Source organism: Ambystoma mexicanum, chromosome 5q, assembly GCF_040938575.1.
Source record: "Ambystoma mexicanum isolate Mex_15411 chromosome 5q, UKY_AmexF1_1, whole genome shotgun sequence".
Lineage (NCBI taxonomy): Eukaryota > Metazoa > Chordata > Amphibia > Caudata > Ambystomatidae > Ambystoma > Ambystoma mexicanum.
Genome location: NC_090933.1, coordinates 1,272,571,533 through 1,272,589,915, shown reverse-complemented (window position 1 = coordinate 1,272,589,915; position 18,383 = coordinate 1,272,571,533). Strand labels below are relative to the sequence as shown.

Genomic DNA, 18,383 nt, shown 5'->3' with positions numbered 1-18,383 from the left:
CTTTAACAGCTTCAGAGGTTCGTGTTTTAAAACTTCACAAAATAATGGAATAATGTTTTTATATTGGCCTACGTTTTAGTGTTCTTTTTCTTTTAGATCAATGTTTGGTTGTAATGTGCCAATTGTGTTCTTTTTTCTTTTCTGAAATGTAATTTTTTGCTTGGCGCAAGTTGGATGTATTTCTTTGGTATTGTTATATTGTTATAATTTCTTTCTCAATTTTTTGTAATGGTTCTTGGCTGAACCGTATACAAATAAAAAATAACAAAAAAATAAAAAAATAAAAGGTAGGCACTAGGTCTGGGTGCTAATGTGGTAGTGTCAGCAGCCAGTCAGGATGGCGTCCCTGGAGGTACATATTACACCCGAGAAAGATGGTGTTGTGAAGATTTTTTATCGTGGGAGCTGGTCTGGTGACGGCAGAACTAGAAGAAGGAGCTCAGAGCTGGGACATGGTAGGAGATTGTCTAGAATGGCTTAATATTGTGGCTCTGGTCTATGCTCACTTGTGATTACTCTTTCATTTCACTCTTGATCCTGTAAATTCGATTCTGTAGGATTTGATTTCCGCATCCCTGATCTATAATCACTATAAGTGCCATTCAAACTAGGATACTGATAACACCTGTCATTATCACATTTAGAAGCTGGAGGAGTCTAGCATAAAGTGCTAAACCAGAATACAATCTTTATGCTCTGCCTACGAGCCTTTACAATCCAACAACTTTTTTCTCATTCCTTTGTCTAATTCTAATATAGTTTATTCAAGTGAAAGTCACTGTTCTGGTATTGCGTAAAAACAAAGTGAATACAAAAACAACAAGGCCGAAAATAGCTACTTTTAAAAATCACATTTTTGCAGGAGTTTTGCACTTTTCCCCCCGAAAAAATAGATGGAAGGTTGGGTTCAATATAAATGAAAGTGGGGGGATATGAGGAGGGCTGTGAGGGAGGGTCTGCCACATTAAAAAAAGAGGTAAGTGCAAAAAAAGGAAAAACTTTTCGAAATGTGATTAAAATAAATTAGTTTTGGGCCTCGTTTTATTCTGGTATTTTAATGTAGATCCCACTGTTCTATATTCCTGATCTTAAATCATAATTGCTCAGTCTTCTGAACTATTACCTCGGCTCGTCCTCATAGCGAGACCCTCATACATGGTCAATAGCCTTGTTCTGCATTAGTGAGTTCTCTATGTCAGTGGAACTCTTCTCTGACTCCTCAGACAGGAGCCTATCTCCTGTGTCCCACCAAGCCGTTGATTTTTTAAATCTTTTTAGTCTTTCTTCTGATCGGGTGTAGGGTACAGACCTCCAGTCTTGACTCCTTTGCTAAATAGTTGTTCCTGATAATAGAACAGTATATAACAGAACTCTGCAACCTGCGACTCTCCAGAGGTTTTGGACTGTGACTCCATGATCCCCCACCATTGACTATGCTGTATGAGGATGATGGGAGTTGTAGTCCAAAACATTTTGAGAGTCAACAATTGCAGGCCCCCAGTAACCACAATGCGGGGGTCTGAAATCATTGACAGTATGGCAGAGTCTTTCCTCACTGTTTATCATACACAGAGTCCATGGAAGCAACCAGTGATGGGGGCGTGGCTAACCGAGATGACACAACAGGTGTGAATACAGTGGCAGATCTTTCGGGTTATAGCCATACAGGGATGCAGGTCTGTTTAAATGCTCAAGCAGATAAACAAATACAATGTCTGTCTTTGTTTGAAGAAGGAAGTAGATTTCCTAAGTGGAACACGAAGACATATTAAAAGGCCCACCAATCAGCAAGCTCGGCAGTACTTACATTTGCCATGAAAAGGCCAAGGGCAGTACAATTCATTTAATACCCTCCTCTCCACCTTTGGAGATGGATTTCTTGCCCACAGATCCCTAACCCAACCGGTAATGAGACAGAGTGTCGTTAAGATGGACTTCTAGAAGTTGAGCAACTTGCCAATGTTTGGTCCTATTACAGCCCATTACTGGCGGGGTTTATCGTTTCTCGCTTTAGTAGTATTTGCTAGGAAAACATTTGGTCAAATTCACTTTAAACTTTGTAGGATTTTCATTATTGCCCCAATCGGATTAGCTAGACATTTCATTTTCACAAGTCAATCTAAAGCAAACTTTTGACTAATAGATGACCGATAAGATGCCACTGTACAATTCACTATATAACTTTGGCTAGAAGAGTTTGCCCATTTGTGCAAGGCAAGTGGCACGGGTGGTACCATGTCAAGCTTTGTCTGGTGGTTTGGCATTTCACTGGTCTTCAGTGATCTTTAAGAATCCTCTGTGATGGGTTTGCGTGCTCACCTGCTGTCTTCGTGGGTGATTCGGTGATGGTCGTGCTATCATTTCCCAGAAGGTCGCCGGGCGTCTGCAATGGTAGAAGGAATGAGTGACATTAGTAGGGTACAAAAGCCTGCATCCTCTGAAAAGAAGGATCTAATGCATACATTTTACAACACACAAAGAGAAACTCTTCTCTGCTATATAGTGCGAAGAACTGGGATTCTTCTTAAATGCCCCAAAACGGATGCCGGACGGAAGCCAAAGGCAGTCAAGCTGCGCTTCACTGATGAACCCCAACAAGGCTGAAACATGTCTGGGGTTGTCTGGGGTTGCTTGTGTGTGCAGAGGGCAGTTGCTCTGGCAGTTCGCCCTGGATGGCGCCCACTGGTCGCAATACCAGACTGATTTGCATATGGCTTGTCTTTCTGCAATGGTGCTGTCGACGTGAAATAAATAGCGGCGGGGAAGGTTATCCAGAGCATTGCCAGTGGATAAGATTAATTCAAAATCTTTCACCCGTCACATTTTTTAGATACTCGTAATACATCCCACTTATTTGCTGTCTTGGTGTGAGAAGATATCCCCCCCGGAGTTTGGGTTGGATGAACTGTGTACCAAAGGCCAATACAGCATTTCACCAGCTTGTCTTTCTTCAGCCCAACATCAGTGAATATTATTTTGTGTGAGAAGGACTGAACACCACCGAATGATGGATCTCTGCTTGTTCCGTGGAATTCCCGGGCCACTCCAGCCCCCCACAGCACTCAGGCACCCTGCAGAACTTCGTACACACGGGACCGCTTAGATGCATGGTTACTCATGTCCACAGTGCAGAGTCACTTTCCAGCAGTGCAAAATCACTTTGAACCGTGCAAAAATTCCATGAGTCAGGCCCTATGTGTCCTTCTAGATGACCAGCCCTACAGATAAGAGGTGTCTCGGACACTTTTACTCCCTACAAATAGGCAAATATTCCTAAAACATAGAAATAGGGAGTTAAAATACTACCAACAAAAATAGGGAACAGACACCAAGGAGCCCTCCCCCCTGCCTTCATGCACACAGCTGCACGGATGTGTATGGGCCAGAGGAACGTGTAATGCCACAGGAAAAACTCTATTATTGTTACCCCTGGGTCTCAAGATATACAAATTCACATTGTAATCTGCACGAATAACTTGTTGCAAAGAAATATGTATTACAAAGAAATTCTATTTTACAGTTAAAACATATTTTTTGTTGCTTACTTGAATATTGGGAATGGGACTTATTTTGTTTATTCCCTCACAAATCATTTTACACCTATCTTTAAAAAATGGGGTCTAAAATACTCCCATTTTGAAAGGTATCTGGAGCAATGACTGCAAATACCATGATTCCTCACCGCTGACTATGCTGGCTAAGGATCATGGGAGTTGAAGTTTTGCACATCGGGAAGGCCACATAATGAGTAACCATGAAAGCAATAAAAACCGCCATCCAAGCCGCGGAAGGGCCCGGTGGTCCAGTACAAAAGCTACAAGAATCTCCCAAGACCACTGTGCCATGATATGCGGCATATTTCTTTTTTCTTTTTTAAACGTTGATTTATTAATCAGTTTCACAGGCATTCAAATTTCGGTTTGGCTACATGTATCCAACCAACATATAGAATAAAACAATTAAAGCGTCAGGAGCTATTTCTCTCCCACTTCACAAGTTTGACATCAGTATAAGTACAAATCATGTAACCTACATCTCCAAAGTAACAGGATACAATCAAGAGCCAGGGTATTACTACCCAAACAGGGGGGTTTCATTAAGGAGATACCTCTTATATAGGTATGTTCTGCCTTACATCTTCTGCCAGTTTAAGAAGGCCAGGAGTTCCAAGAGGGAATCAGGATCCCTCCCTTAAATGTCTCCCAGTCGATCTCCTTGAGCTGCAACCGACTGCACCAATGACTGTTGTTACGCCGCAGTCGCTAAAGCCATCCGAGACGCACGGACCAGTGTTTCAGAACTGCCGACAACAATTCCTGACCCTGAGCCACCGTGTAGGCCAGCCTGCAGCCATCTGTCCAGCTTCCCTCGCCGAACTGCCTGTCACCTGATACCCGCAGCTGGCTCCAAGAATTGAACTTTGTTGCAGAAGCTGACCCTGTCGAGCACCAATAACTCTGATAGTACAAGGTACATTGTGGTTCTGTCCCCCTGGTCCTTCTCCAAAGGCCCCTAGTGACATTTTACGGCCCATTGCTGCCTTTGTGTTGAAACCAAGTATCCTTGAACTATTGCGATTAATTGCTAAACTGACTACCCTCCTGTCAGTATCCAGAGTGCATCCCTTTTCCTTCTTTGAAACTGTCTGTCTTCTGTATTCCTTTACAGGGTGGGTTGTATTTTGTAGTGTGCTAGAACTGTCTCTTGTGATAATAATAAAGTAGACATGTTTATACAACCATGACTGGACAGTCCCTTTTATCATTGGGTAATAACTGTATTTTCACCTTTGTTACAACTAACCAACGATCCACGATCTTTCGGAGATAAGCCTGCCGTTCCGTCCACGTTACCAAAAGTGCACAAGGAGGTTTATAATTTGCTTGTGTTTCCTATCTGTTCCGATCCCTTCTGGTGTACTAGAGGTGTGGGGCTGATTGATGGGACAGAAACCGACATTCATCCCATGCAATGGTCTTTGACATGCACTTCCAACCACAATTCATTTGCAGTGTTAGGTGAAATGGTAATCGTGGCTCTGTACGCGATACCTTAGCCATTAAGAGAGAAAGGCTTTCCCTTAAAGGGGGAGACTTCCTGTACCTCCTGGGTCCACTCTAGTAGAGTGCAACACCTTATATCCTTACCTAATATGAAAGCAAGCAGAAATTCCTAGATCTTACTAGTCCACGTTCACAGCTTGCTGCTTGCAAATTAGAGAGGTGCGCATTGATTCAAACTTTTATTTTTTATTATATCACTTATAACTATAATTTGAAAAGTGTCAATGTTGTTTCATCTAATCTGCTTTATCTTCCTACACATTTCTTCAACTCTGCGTCCCACATTTTTCCCCCTTATCCACCCCTCCTTCACCCTTCCCTTGTCCCTTCATTTATTTTTGTGTCCTTATCAAATTCAAAATTGGGGTATACGTTGTTCATCGAAGTATCAGATACGATGTGAAACCAATGCTTTAATCAATAAACAAGACACATATCTCCCTTTCAAGGAGATCCTCCAGTAATTAACAAATGCTCCCATTAACAAACAAGGTAAATATATGATGCCAAATTCTTCCGTAAACAAACCAGCTGAATATCTCGTGCCCATATGTGCGCATGTTTCGCCCTTCTGCACTTCTTCAGTGGATATAGGTATAAGCATGCTAAGTTCACATTCATGCAATAAAATGAGTTTACAACCTTGACCCTAAAGCAGCTTTAGAAATGTCTTGAAATCCAAAGGAGATCTAACTAAATAACCTCGGGAAACAGTTAAATCAAGCCAAAGGTTTCAGTAAATTGTTTTTAATTTTTGGTTTTCACACTTATAAAGATGCTTCCGGTGCAAGGTTGTAAAACATATTTGATTGCATAAAAAATAGTCATAGTCGCCACTCTGCGAGAACAAACACAGATAAATTACCTGTTCTTTGGGAAGGTATCCACTCGAGAGTCTGCGCCCACACTTTAGCTCACTGTACCTTTCACAGAGGAGAAATATCCATTTGCATATCAGTCTTTGGCCCGCAATATGTGCAGTCCAGACGTGGACCCCTTGCTAACTGTGCTCAGAGAAGCACAGCTCCACTTCACTGATGAGGCCCGACTAGGCCGAAACACGTGTCTGGGGTTGTTGTTGGTATTTTTGTTCAAAGGAGGATTCACATAGCATTTCAGTGCTGGACTGCACAAGTGGATGGACAAACACTGATTTGCAAATGGATATTCCTCCTTTGTGAAAGGTACAGTGAGCTAAAACATGTCACTGTGGACTCTGAGCGGGCTCATTCCCACAGAACAGGTTATCATGGCACATTGCAGAGGGGCGCCCTGACCTCTTTTTACATTTTATTGTATGCATGTCTGATAAACATATTCCCTGAAGAGGTGCAGTAGAGTAAAAGGTTGTTTGTTGAAAGAGAATCAGTTCTTTCTTGCAGAGGGGTGCCCTATCCTCTTTGTGTATGTAAAAGGAACATGGGGTTCCTAAATTTCCTAGGGTTATCCAGACGTGGACCACTTGCTCACTGTTTTCAGAGAGGCACAGCTCCACCTCACGGATAAGGCCCGACTGGGCCAAAACATGTGTCTATGGTTGCTGTTGATACTCTTGTTCAAATGAGGATTGCCATAACATTTCAGTGCTGGACTGCTCAAGTGGGCGGGACAAAGACTGATATGCAAATGGATATTCCTCCTTTGTGAAAGGTATAGTGAGATAAAACATGTGGCTGTGGACTCTGAGTGGGCTCATTCCCACAGAACAGGTTATCATGGCACGTTCTTTATTGCAGAGGGGCGCCCTGACCTCTTTATATATTTTATTGTATGGATGTCTGATAAACATATTCCCTGAAGACGTGCAGCAGAGTAAAGAGTTCTTTGTTGAAAGAGAACAATAGGTTTCAAAAGTAATACCGTGAACTAAAATCACAGGTTTGACTTACAGGCCTTTCATTTGAAAGCAGAAAGCTGTGAGTACGGGTCGGTACAATCTAAGAATTTCTGTTTGATTTCATACATGTTGCAGAGATTTGTGTTCATGTGCCAGATCACAGTAGCAAGTCCAGGCAAGCCCATCTCAGCATTTCCCCTCTCAGCATGTGACAACATGTGCTTGTTATTAACAGATATCTTGTTGTTTGTGCATTTAAGTCTGTAAAATAAAGTGGTAAAACCCAGATGGGATTTTTAGACTCACATCAGTTAGTATTCTGGCGCTTCTAGGCTTCCATTTATGATGGAGAAAATAAAGGTACAATAATGCCCCTTTGGCATAACTTGTTTCTACAAGGATTTTAAAAATATATTGGCTTGCTCCTTTATCATGTGATTTGAGTCAAGTCTATGAAACAGGGTATTATTTCAGTTCAAGGAGGTCAAACATTCACACATAATTGCACATTGTTTTACAAGAACTGGTAAACAATGTAGTCAGCTGCCTGAATTGCAGCCTGGGCTCAAATCCTAGCTTCACCATGGTGTGTGCTCCTGGCCAACTCATTTAATATCTCAGCGCCTAATCTGCAGAAAAATGCCCAGTTCTAATCCTTTTCAAAATTTCCAATACTTAAGAGTGATTTAGTTTCCACTTCACAAATTCACAAAATCCAAAACCTTACAACCACCACCACAAATCGTGATTCAATAATTCACTCTTCTTCATCAAACAGGAAGCTAGATGCCATGAAAGAGATTGTCAAAATAACCCATGTCCCTCCACTAGAATGCCCCTCAAACACGCTGCTCAAAATACAAGGTGATTATACTTGCGTTGTGGGATTTGATTCGAGAAGTTTGGTTGAGCGCCAGAAACTGAATGTGGTCAACAGAAAATGTGTTCTTATTGTTGCCCACTGTCACACTGGGTGTGGTCACAGAGTGCTCCCAGAGCCTTTTTATACAAAATGTAAACTATACCACAACACAATTTACGCCAGTGTGGGACTGAAGATCTTTATTGGGTTGTGAAGCTTAACCCTCAAAATGCATGGTGTCTGTAAATGCCGACATGTATTTCGGAGGCCGTTGGCCTTCTTTATGGCCGGACAAAAATAACAATTGTTGGTATAGCACCGCTTGTCACCATATCTTTATCCTGAATATGCCTGATGGGTATAATCCCCGAGCCTTGTCCATGGAGTTATGATCTCCTGGGACTGGAGTGAACAGGAGATCGTAACTCTGTGGACAAGGCTCTGGGATTATACCCATCAGGCACATTCCGGGCATTTTTAGGGGTAGGAAAAAATATATGTGGCCAGTCGAGTATGTCAATTTTTCTATTTGTTTTATGTGACTGAATATGGTGAAAAATAATAGAGGAATTGATAGATGTGAAAAGAAAACACGAGATTTAAGAATGAATTACTTATTAAGTGGAAATTGATTTGTTGGTGTTTAGAAAAAAAAGTAGATTAAAGAAAAAACATGATATAGAAGGTTTGGAGCCTGCGACGATTTGGTGCATGCTCATATTGTATTGTTTTTCTGAAACATATTTTAGAAATCTGCAAAGAGTAAGGGTGAGTATTGACAGTCAATTGTGATGAGTCAGAATGGAGGATATTACTCCACTTATACACCTCTGCAAACAGTTGTCGAAACACGCACCCAAACTTAAGCAGTACAGTGCGCAATGGATTAAAGGAACGGCAGATAAAATGTTCATGCCATGGCCACAAGGGGGATCACTATCGAAGGCAGCTTTTCAGCATATGATGACATATTTGCATGCAACATATACGGGAAAAAAGTTAGATAAACGATTAGCGAGCTTAGAGCTCTGGAAAATGTACCAGGGGAAACAGAAGAGCTACCTCCTGAAGACTGGATATTGAATATATGCAAAGAGGGGGCTGAGGAGCCTTCTGCTCCCCCGCCGCGCCTGAAGCAGGCGGCGATAGTACGAAAGATGATGGGTTATACCCATTAAGAGAGCTTAAAGCAGTGACAGGGTACAGCAACCTGGCATAGGAGTTGCCTGCGCAAAGCAGCGACGAGGCCCAGAGAACATTTCTGAGAAAGTTGTAATCTCTAGGGTCCTGAGGGACAAGGAGAGACGCAATAAGGAGAGAAGTGATCGACCAAGTACCTCCTTAGATATAGGACAGGTAATAAAGAGATGGAAAGGAGAAAGAGATAAGACTGATGAGTTAGCACTTATACAGAACGAATGGATGGGTGGTCAGATTTTGCTCAAAGTCGATGGTAAAAGCATCCAGGAAGTAAGGCAAAGGGAAGATCGAGACGAACAGGACAAAAAGGACAGAGAGCGAGACGAACGATTGAAAGGAGATGGGTTGAAAAGGAAGGATAGACAAAGACGGGAACAGTTGTATCAAGAGGAGCAACTGAAAAAGCAGGAAAGAGCATACGAGCAAAGAAAGTATGACAACAGAGGGCAATCGAAGAACAAGAAAGAAGAGAAAGAATGAGAGAGGAAGAGGAGGAACAAAAATCAAGGGCTAAAAGGATACAAAGACGAAGAGATACGAAGGGCAAATGAGAGGAGAGATATGAAAAGAAAAGAGGAAACGAGAGTAAGAGAAGAAGCAAGGAAATTAATTAGTTTGTTGATGAACTAGAAGGAAAGTGGCGAGCGAGAGAGAGCAGGCGATATTTAACGTGTGGAAGAGGTATTAATAGATCCTAATACAGTAGTGGCATGGGAAGACATAGAAGAGTTCTTCCCAGCACATGAGACAATAATAGGTCCGTCTAGAGCAAATCTAGAGTATGAGTTTGACTCTAGAAGCATTGCGGATGTTATCGATAAAGTCTATCATGATATGAGGACTAAGAAAGTGCCTCAGGGAAAAGGTAAAAAGGATTGACTCAAGAGTATGCAGTTGTATGACATGGGGCCTCATCACGAGTTGGGCGGTAGCCCCGGTGCTATTACCACTGGGGCTATTAGCGCTACCGCCAAACCCCGGTGCTGTTAGTGCCGGATCACGGGTTTGGCGGAACTGTTGGTTCCCATTCCCCCTTGGGCCCATTCAGGAATTCCTCATTCCCCATTGAGCTCAATGGGGAATTTTTGCGCTATTCCTTCAGCGGATTTCCCGCCAGCGGTAATAGCGCTGAAAATCTGCAAATTTGCCATAGATTTGCCCCAGCTCAGAGCTGGGGGCAAGTCCACCAAACCCATGATCTGGCAAACCCTTAAATGGGGTGGTAATAGGGCTACACTGCATTTAAGTGTTACCGCCAGACTCATGATGAGGCCCAAAGAAGGAGCCTCTTGCAGTTTTGAGCCAAAGGAGCTGCCTCTAGATAGACTGACTCTGAATAGAGATGAAGAGGAGAGGAGTCACACGAGTTGGGGACACGATATGTCAGACGAGGACAGGAAAACCTTCCATGGGGAGGAGGAAGGCAATGCATTTGGCCCTGAGGGGTGTTTTTCAATGGATAAGGAAGTAAGATGGTCGGATCTAGACCTACCCAAATCTCGGGTGTCAGAATCATTGACGCGGCTAGACCCACCTAGAGGGCGGTCACATGGTGAGGGGGGACTCGCCACCTTATGTGAGCAGGTTAAGGTCGCTGCCAGGTAGTAGGCAGAGTGGAACCATTGTTCCTGCAATGGACAGACAGATGATGGGAGATGAGTGTGAGTTTGGGGTTTCACAGTTTCCTTTGTTAGAAAAGGGAGGAGTTAGGCCACAGTACATACCTTGGCCACAGATGGATAATGATAATTTAAGGTGTAAACTCCTGAGTTTAACTTCTGGCACTGGGAAATGGATACATGAGTTAGAGAAAATGACAGGAGGAAACACGTTGGCTATAGGGGACATTAAAGGTCTCCTGATCGCCATCCTTGGGGAAAGGGTTGATGACTTTTGGTCAAGAGAAGGGTATTCTAGTGTAACCACAGTAAACACTGCTCATGATGGAGCACCGTTCAATAATTGTAGGGTGGCGGTCTGGAAAGTGCTTAGAGTACTGTATCCGGAAACCTTTGACAAGGGAGCTATAATGGCAAAGCAGATGCAGGAAGGGGAGGATCCTCTTGTTTATATTCAGAACTTCCAAGAGCAGTGGGCTTTGGAGACAAGCGAGGTTTGGGGGAAATCCATACCTGTATTTTATCATATATTGTGCCATGGGCTACGAGAAGTAGTACAAAAGCAGCTCAAGAAATTAGTGGGCATGGAAGCACAAAACCATGGTCAGAGATTCAGCTGACCATCGCGCATTATTGCAGGCTGTTGCAAGAGAAGAATCAAAAGAAAGACGATGCTAGGAAAGGTGAAGAGGCAATGTTAGTGCAGAAAAAACTATCAAAGTATGACATTGAAGGGGCAATGTTGACTAGCGGAGACGGGACAAGTTCACAGCAAGCAGCAGGCATGCCACAGGTGAATAACCAGAGGCAGTTCGATCAAGGTAATAATGGATTTGCACCACAGGGAAGGGGAGGCTTTCGAGGTAGAGGCTTCCAGAATAATCAGGGAAACTTCTAGAACAATCAAAGTGGGTTTCAAAACACGCAGAAGGGTGGTCAAGGCATGTAGGAGGGTCAATAGAATAGGGGCTGTTACTGTTTTTTGTATTTGCATCTGGACACATTTCTTACGGTTTCCTTTTTATTTTAATTTTTTTATTGCATCTGGTTTTATCAAACCTTTACAATATTAGTCAAAAATAAATAAGTCTATTACATCCATAAAACCAGATTAAAAAGGAATTCTTACAATTCAGAGAAAAGAAGAAAAGATTTTGGCAGTAAAAATTTCAGACAATAAACATTAATCATTATATATACAGCCAAGAAAAATAAAAAAAACAGAACATTATTCCTTATAGTCAACCAAGGAGGCAATAAAGAAAAGAGGAAAGGAGAATAAAAGATTAATAAAATGAACCCTATACATCGAACCAAGAGATCATCAGCTTGTTAAAATTCCTTACAATTCATTTATAGTGCAAATTCCTCACTCATCAATTCTTTACAGTTAGAGTAAGTTAAGCTTCAAATAATGTTTTAGACATTGGGAAATAAACCAGTTAGGTCACCAATATATTCAATAGTTATTTTCATAGCCTACCCCAGCTTAATATTCTTCAGAAAACCTGAGAGGGCCAACCCTTCCCGTACATTTTGTATAGAGAGGCAGCGTTTCCATATTGTATCAGTGGGGTAGAAGCATAACAATTCTTTAAAGAACCTAGGAAAGCAGTCCTTAGATCTTCTAATGCATCGCATTCAAGAATGAGATGCTTCACAGTTTCATTTTTTACATCACAAAACCTGCAATTGTTTTCTTCCAATGATATTTGCTTCCTTCTCGCCAATATCTGCTTTGTTGATAGAATATTCCATCTCAGCCTCAATAGAATCCCACGGTAGTACCGATTTGGGAATAAAAGTCGAATTTTAGAGAGGGATCCTCTTTTCTTATGTTCATCAGCCAAGTGGCTCATTGATCTATATGCATGGAATTGCCCTGTCGTCTGAATCCAATCATGCTCCAATAATCGTTTCTTGGTTAAGTTCGGATTATCAACTAATGTAACCAAATTCGAGTCGATATTTTGGAGGATGGTTTCACAATTGTTTTTAAGTGATTGGAGGAATGTATTACACTATGTTATTACCTATGAGATCATATACAGAATTTGGCAGAGGAGCGGCAATCTTTGCATAGAGGGTTGGCATCCTCCATTGCACTCGTGCCCAAAGTGAAGCATGGCCCAGTTCAAATCTAATGGCTGCTAATGGAACAGCCTTAGGAACGCCAAGGATCCCTCTCCAAATCCTACCCTCTCTTTTATTCAGTGAATTTCCTATTGTACTAGGACACAATTCTAAACCATATATTAATTTAGGTATGATTTTTCCCTCATAGAACATCAATGCTGGTTTAGTGAAAACCTACTGAATTTTCAGTCTATTTTTTGGATCTGAGATTCCAGGGCCTTTGCTTTGTATAATAGGTTAGCCAGGAGAGTTTTAATTCCCCTATTAGCACCAACATGAAACCCCAGGTATGTAAGACTGGCGGAGGTACTCACAGGAGCTCTTTCAATATATCACCGGGGGTGTCGACTCTTGCGTGCTTCTTTAGTAAATGAGACAATTTTCATTTTATTTGGGTTAATAATCAACGCATTTTCTTTGGCGTATTTAGCAAAGATGTCTAGATGTCGCTCCAGGCCTACTCTCGATTACATATTTACAAAGTTACATAGACAATATTTATGCACATTTTGAACATTTGCATGATAGAATTTACCGTTTCATAGGTATGTATTTACAGGAAAAAACAAGTATAGGTATATATACAACACGGAGAAACTAAGACAGTAGGGGAAGTTAAGCTTCATTCGTGATGTGCCAGGCTTTGACAAACTTTCGGAATTCCTAGTACCGGGAAGCTTCTGCCACCTGTCTTTTGGAGCTTGAACCTAGGTATGAGGAGGCAGTTAGAGTGTGATGATCTAGTCAGTCGGTCCATTGTGTAATGTTTGAATTTGTCGCATAGGTACATATGTGCTTGATTATGCAAACATTTGCATGTAAGTGAGAGGGTGTTAAGTTTAATTCTTTGGTTGATTGAGAGCCATCGAGCACTGTGTCTCAGCTCTGAGATGTGGAGTTTTCTCGGGAAGTTGGTTGCTGCTCTAAACGCGTTATTTTGATATATTTGCAGTTTTCTTAGGTTATGTTTTTTGATATCCAAGTATAAGGCATTGTAGTAGTCTAGTTTTGTTAGTACAAGGGTCCTGGCTAAGGTAATACAGTTTTCAGAAGTCAGAAACGGTCTGCAGGCATTGATGAACTTGCAGGTGTATGCAGTGGTGGACGCAGTAGCGTTAATTTGTCTTTCTAAAGAGAGGGTCGAGTCGGTGTACATGCCTAAGGATTTGACGTCATTCGAGACCTTAATGTTGTTGCCGTCAATGTTAAAGGTGTTAAACTGATTGTCGAGTCTGTTAAGTCTGGCTTGAGTTCCTACAAGGAGTAACTCAGTATTCTCATCATTTGGACAGAGTCCGTGTTGCACCATCCAAGCTTGGATGAAGAGGTACACGTTGAAAAGTTGTTTGGAGTCTATTATGTCGTTGCCTGTGATGGAGATAAGAATTTGGGTGTCGTCGGCGTAGTTTACGTAAGAGATACCCATATTGTTTAAGTTGTTGAATAGAGGCTTTGTAAATATATTATAAAGTGTAGGGGAGACACAAGAGCCCTGTGGGACCCCACAGGTGACATCAGCGGGTAAGGCAGATGCCGTCAGGGCAAATAATCTAGTGGTTCTGTTGTTGAGAAATGACTGGATCCAGCTGGTGGCGTCATTGGAGAAGTGGGCTGCCGAGGAGAGATGGCTACAGAGAGTTTTGTGGTCCACAAGGTCAAAGGCAGCTGATAGATCTAGTAAGAGAAGGAGGGCAAGGTTGCCTTCATCTTTTACCATTTCTATTTGGGTTACTAGATCTATCAGAGCTGTTTCAGTGCCATGCCTGGGACGGAAACCCGATTGACGTAACCCCAGTACGTTTTTACTTTCCAAGTGATGCTGGATCTGCAGGTAGGCTGCTCTGTCGATAATCTTAAAAAGGAAGGGCACTGTGGTGATCGGTCTGTAGTTGGTCGGGGTATTTGGGTCGAGGGACGGTTTCTAAAGGAGCGGCACGACCCAGGCGTCCTTAAGGTTAGATGGTACAGTATTCGTAGTAAATGAGGCATTTATTAAGGAGGTAATGAAGGGTGCCAGCTCCTTCACTATTTCTTTTATGATAGATGCTGGGCAGATAGCACCCATGCATCTGGAGGGCTTTAGGCTTAAGATTATCTTCTCAACATCCTTGATGCTAAGGGAGAAGAATTTGAGCAGGTCAGTTTGATCTGGTAGTGGAGTTTGGGTTGTAGGTTGGGGAAGGTTGTTGACTAGGCTAGTCTTTTTAGTCTCAATTTTCTTTTATAGGAGCTCAATCTTATCAGAGAGCGCTTTTTGAATGTTATGACACCAGGAGGTATCCTTAGAACATGAGGTAGGTAGGGCCGTGGGTGATTCTAGCTCTCTGGGTATGTTAAATAATTATTTAGTGTTAGATTTAGCCTTTTAGATCCATTCATTGTAAGAGTCACATTTTGCTAGGAAGAAGTTCTCTTTGTTGGACGTTGAGGGGACGTTTTTCCATATGGTTTCAGTGGATCTTTTGATTTTCTGCAGGGTTCTGAGGTGCGGGGTGAACCATGTGTTCATGTGTTCACAGGCTTTACCTTTGCGCAGTTTTTGAGGTGCGATCTTGTTGATGGCGCCAAGTATAGTTGAATTACAGAGGTCAACAAGATGAATTGGCGGTGGAGGGGTTCATGAGGGGCTGAAGAAGTGGGAGTAACCTATGAGCTGTTATATTCCTCATATTTCTAGCTAGTCAAGGAGGAGCCAATAATTTGTCAGGGTTAAGGTTGGGGTTCTTTTCTAGAGTGTAGAAGGCAGCATGATGATCTGCCCAGGCGCAGGGCTGGTTAGATCGGATGTTAATATTGCAGTTAGAATCTGCAATCCAGTCTAGATGTCTGCCTTTGTTGAGAGTAGGTTGTGAGAACCGTTAGGTAAAGCCTAGTTCGGCAATACCTTTGATGATAGCTAGTGCATTGACATCTTTGGTGTCATGTAGTCCTAAGTTAAAGTCTCCTAGGAGCAGGATTTGTGAGCAGTAACAATATGTCTTCCTCAAAGGAGGATAGAGGGCCAGGAGGTCTGTAAACCAGGTGAACTACTATAGTTTGTGTTGGTGACAAGGGTAATTTGATTGAGAGGAGTTCTCCGGAAGGGAACATTTGGATAGGGACCTGCCTAAGGCCTAAGGACGTTTTCACGAGGATGGCAATGCCACAGCCTTGGCTGAGGTTCTATCTTGCCTGATAATAGTATACTGGTCGGGATGGCTAGTGAGAGCAGTGGGCCAGATGTGGGTTGGAGCCACGTCTCCGTAATAGCTAGGAAGTCGAGGTTGTTGGTCAGTATGAGGTCATTAATATCAAGCGCATGGGCTGTTAACCTAGCATTGATGAGACCTCCTTTGGTGGTACTGGTATTGTTCTCCGAAGGTAGTTTGGTATCTTTGCTGTTTTTGCCAAGAGAGCTCGTTTTCAGGGGTGATTTGTTGGTGGTGTTGGGCTTTTTCTTGACAATTCCAGGTTTAGGCGTAGTTCGGTGATGGCTGAAGGTGGCTAGGTGGCCTACTTTAGGGAGTCTGTGACCAAGTCTCAGATTTCTAATTGTCGTTGGGCAAGGTAGGTTAGGTATAGGTTTGAGGGCATATAGTTTTATCCATTGGTCAGGCGTTGGTACTTGGTCTTTAATCGGTCTATGTGCAGTCAAAGTCATGGATTTAGTCATGGATTTAGTGACGTCTTAGGAAGGTAGTGGGATTGATGCTTTCACAGTCACAGGGATGAGAATGTATCCACAGTAGGACAGCTCACTGGGAGACTTGATGTGTTCGATACTACCAGTGACGCCCCATCCTCAAGAGGAACCGAGGGTTGACGTCAATATAGAAGGCAAATCTTTTTCTTTTTTAGTAGACACAGGAGGAACACGCTCATGTATACGAGAGGGAAAATATTCGATGTCTGGAAATGCCATGACTCAAGGTTTCACAGGAGCTACAAGTAGAGCTTCTTTTACTGAAGAATTGCCAGTCTCTATGGGAGAGTGTGACATGCCTGTACCATTGTTATATTCAAGGCAGACACCTGTCAATATATTAGGCTGAGATTTAATGACCAAATTGAACATGACGATTTCACTGATAAAAGCATAGCATCTTCAACACCAGGAACACATTATTTGAACGTGAGTGAACTTATTATGGCATTTGAAGGACAACTGGCCATGCGAGGAGTACCATTAGAACCAAACGTTTTTCACTATAGGGTATGTATTCTTTTAACATGGCTGCCAGGTTTGGTTTGGCAGAACTATGAGAATATCTGATGATTTTTTTATTTAGGCCAAAGATACCTATGGGTGAAGAGGAAGGGTGAGTCTTCCCTTTAGAGTTACAAGCAGCCATAGTGTGAGGAGTATTGGCTTTGCTTGATGGAAATGATTATGAAGGAAGACGATGGTGCACAGTGATTGCCATTGGGGAAGGTCACAGATTGACTGACATCACGGACGATGATATGTTTGGAGATCATCCATCAGATCACACGCAGGTAAGTCATTTACCTCCCTTTATTTATGTATATGTCTTCTAATGACTCCATGGACACCACTCTGTCTTCTCCCTTCAACAGTGCAACTGCTTCTCTCTCTCCAACCATCTCTGTGGGAGCTCTGACCCCTCCATCATTCCACATTCTATAATTCTAATTCTGTTATAACAACACGACAATATGGTGTTTTTAACCCGTTCCAGGGGCCATAACGGGGGTAACGGCCCGGCAATCTGATTTAACGGCACAAGTGAACAGGTTAAGAACGCCATTAGCACCCTGGGTTACCAAAGCGGTAAACTGGGGTGTTAAAAAAAGTGTTTTCATTCATTGAACTGGAGGTTGTGCGTGTCCCTTTCAATTAATGAAAACGCTTTGCCAAGATGGCCACCATGGTAGTATAAGGTGGGGCTCTGTACGGAGACCCTCATCTATTACCATGGAGGCTGGAAAAAAAGAAGAGGCAGGGGAGCCAAAATCACATAAGTGGGGTTGGAAGGGGGGTTGGGATCCTTAAATATAACAATAAACAAGGGAACGGAGGGTGGGAGGAGGATGGTGGCTGCGGAGCAAGCCATCAGGCGGCTTGGAACGTGGGCTGGATCAGGAGTATGAGCCCTCGTTTCCAGCCACCTGATTGGCCGGCTACCAGCCACAGGGTAATAAGAACCATGCTGGATCCAGCCTAGGTACATTCTCTTTCATCCCCATGAGGTGAGTGGACACCTTACCCCTAGGAAAAGGAACCCTCTTCAGGAGGTCCTCTGGGAACTGGTGCTTCAAAGACAGTTCTGTCATGACAATGGCCGTCACACAAGGGAGCAGATTATTGGAGTCATTTTGAAGTAGACAGAGAAAGAGGGAGAGCTAGAGTAGCGCAGAGGCGAGGTTCAGTCCACAGATAGAGCTCTCCATCTTGGCTTTGCAAATGCTCCGAAACATCCTGCTTCCCTCCCCTCACCCCCACCCCCTGCGCCCTCACTTCTTGCCCACAAGGCATTCTGTGTATAACATCAGCAGTCAAAGGGCTCTTGTTAAAGCAGCCTGGACTGGACCCTTGGCAAAAGGCTTACCCTGGGCCAATGTGCTATATGGGAGCCAGGGGGGGCTCCCTTCAGTTGACTCATCTTTGTACACTCAGAAGAAGGATTTGCATGACCTCTTTGGGGGTACCATTCACTCCAAAGTGC

At 42.9% G+C, this 18,383-nt stretch overlaps 1 protein-coding gene across 2 annotated transcripts in view; it reads right to left on the bottom strand.

Moving 5' to 3' along the window:
• LOC138498021 (latent-transforming growth factor beta-binding protein 4-like) overlaps positions 1-18,383 on the bottom strand; it is a 743,452-nt gene that overhangs the window by 360,289 nt on the left and 364,780 nt on the right. For both annotated transcript variants that reach the window (XM_069621814.1, XM_069621813.1), the window contains one exon: positions 2,320-2,383. In XM_069621814.1, coding sequence (XP_069477915.1) covers positions 2,320-2,383 — 64 coding nt within the window. The remainder of the gene's footprint in view (positions 1-2,319; positions 2,384-18,383) is intronic.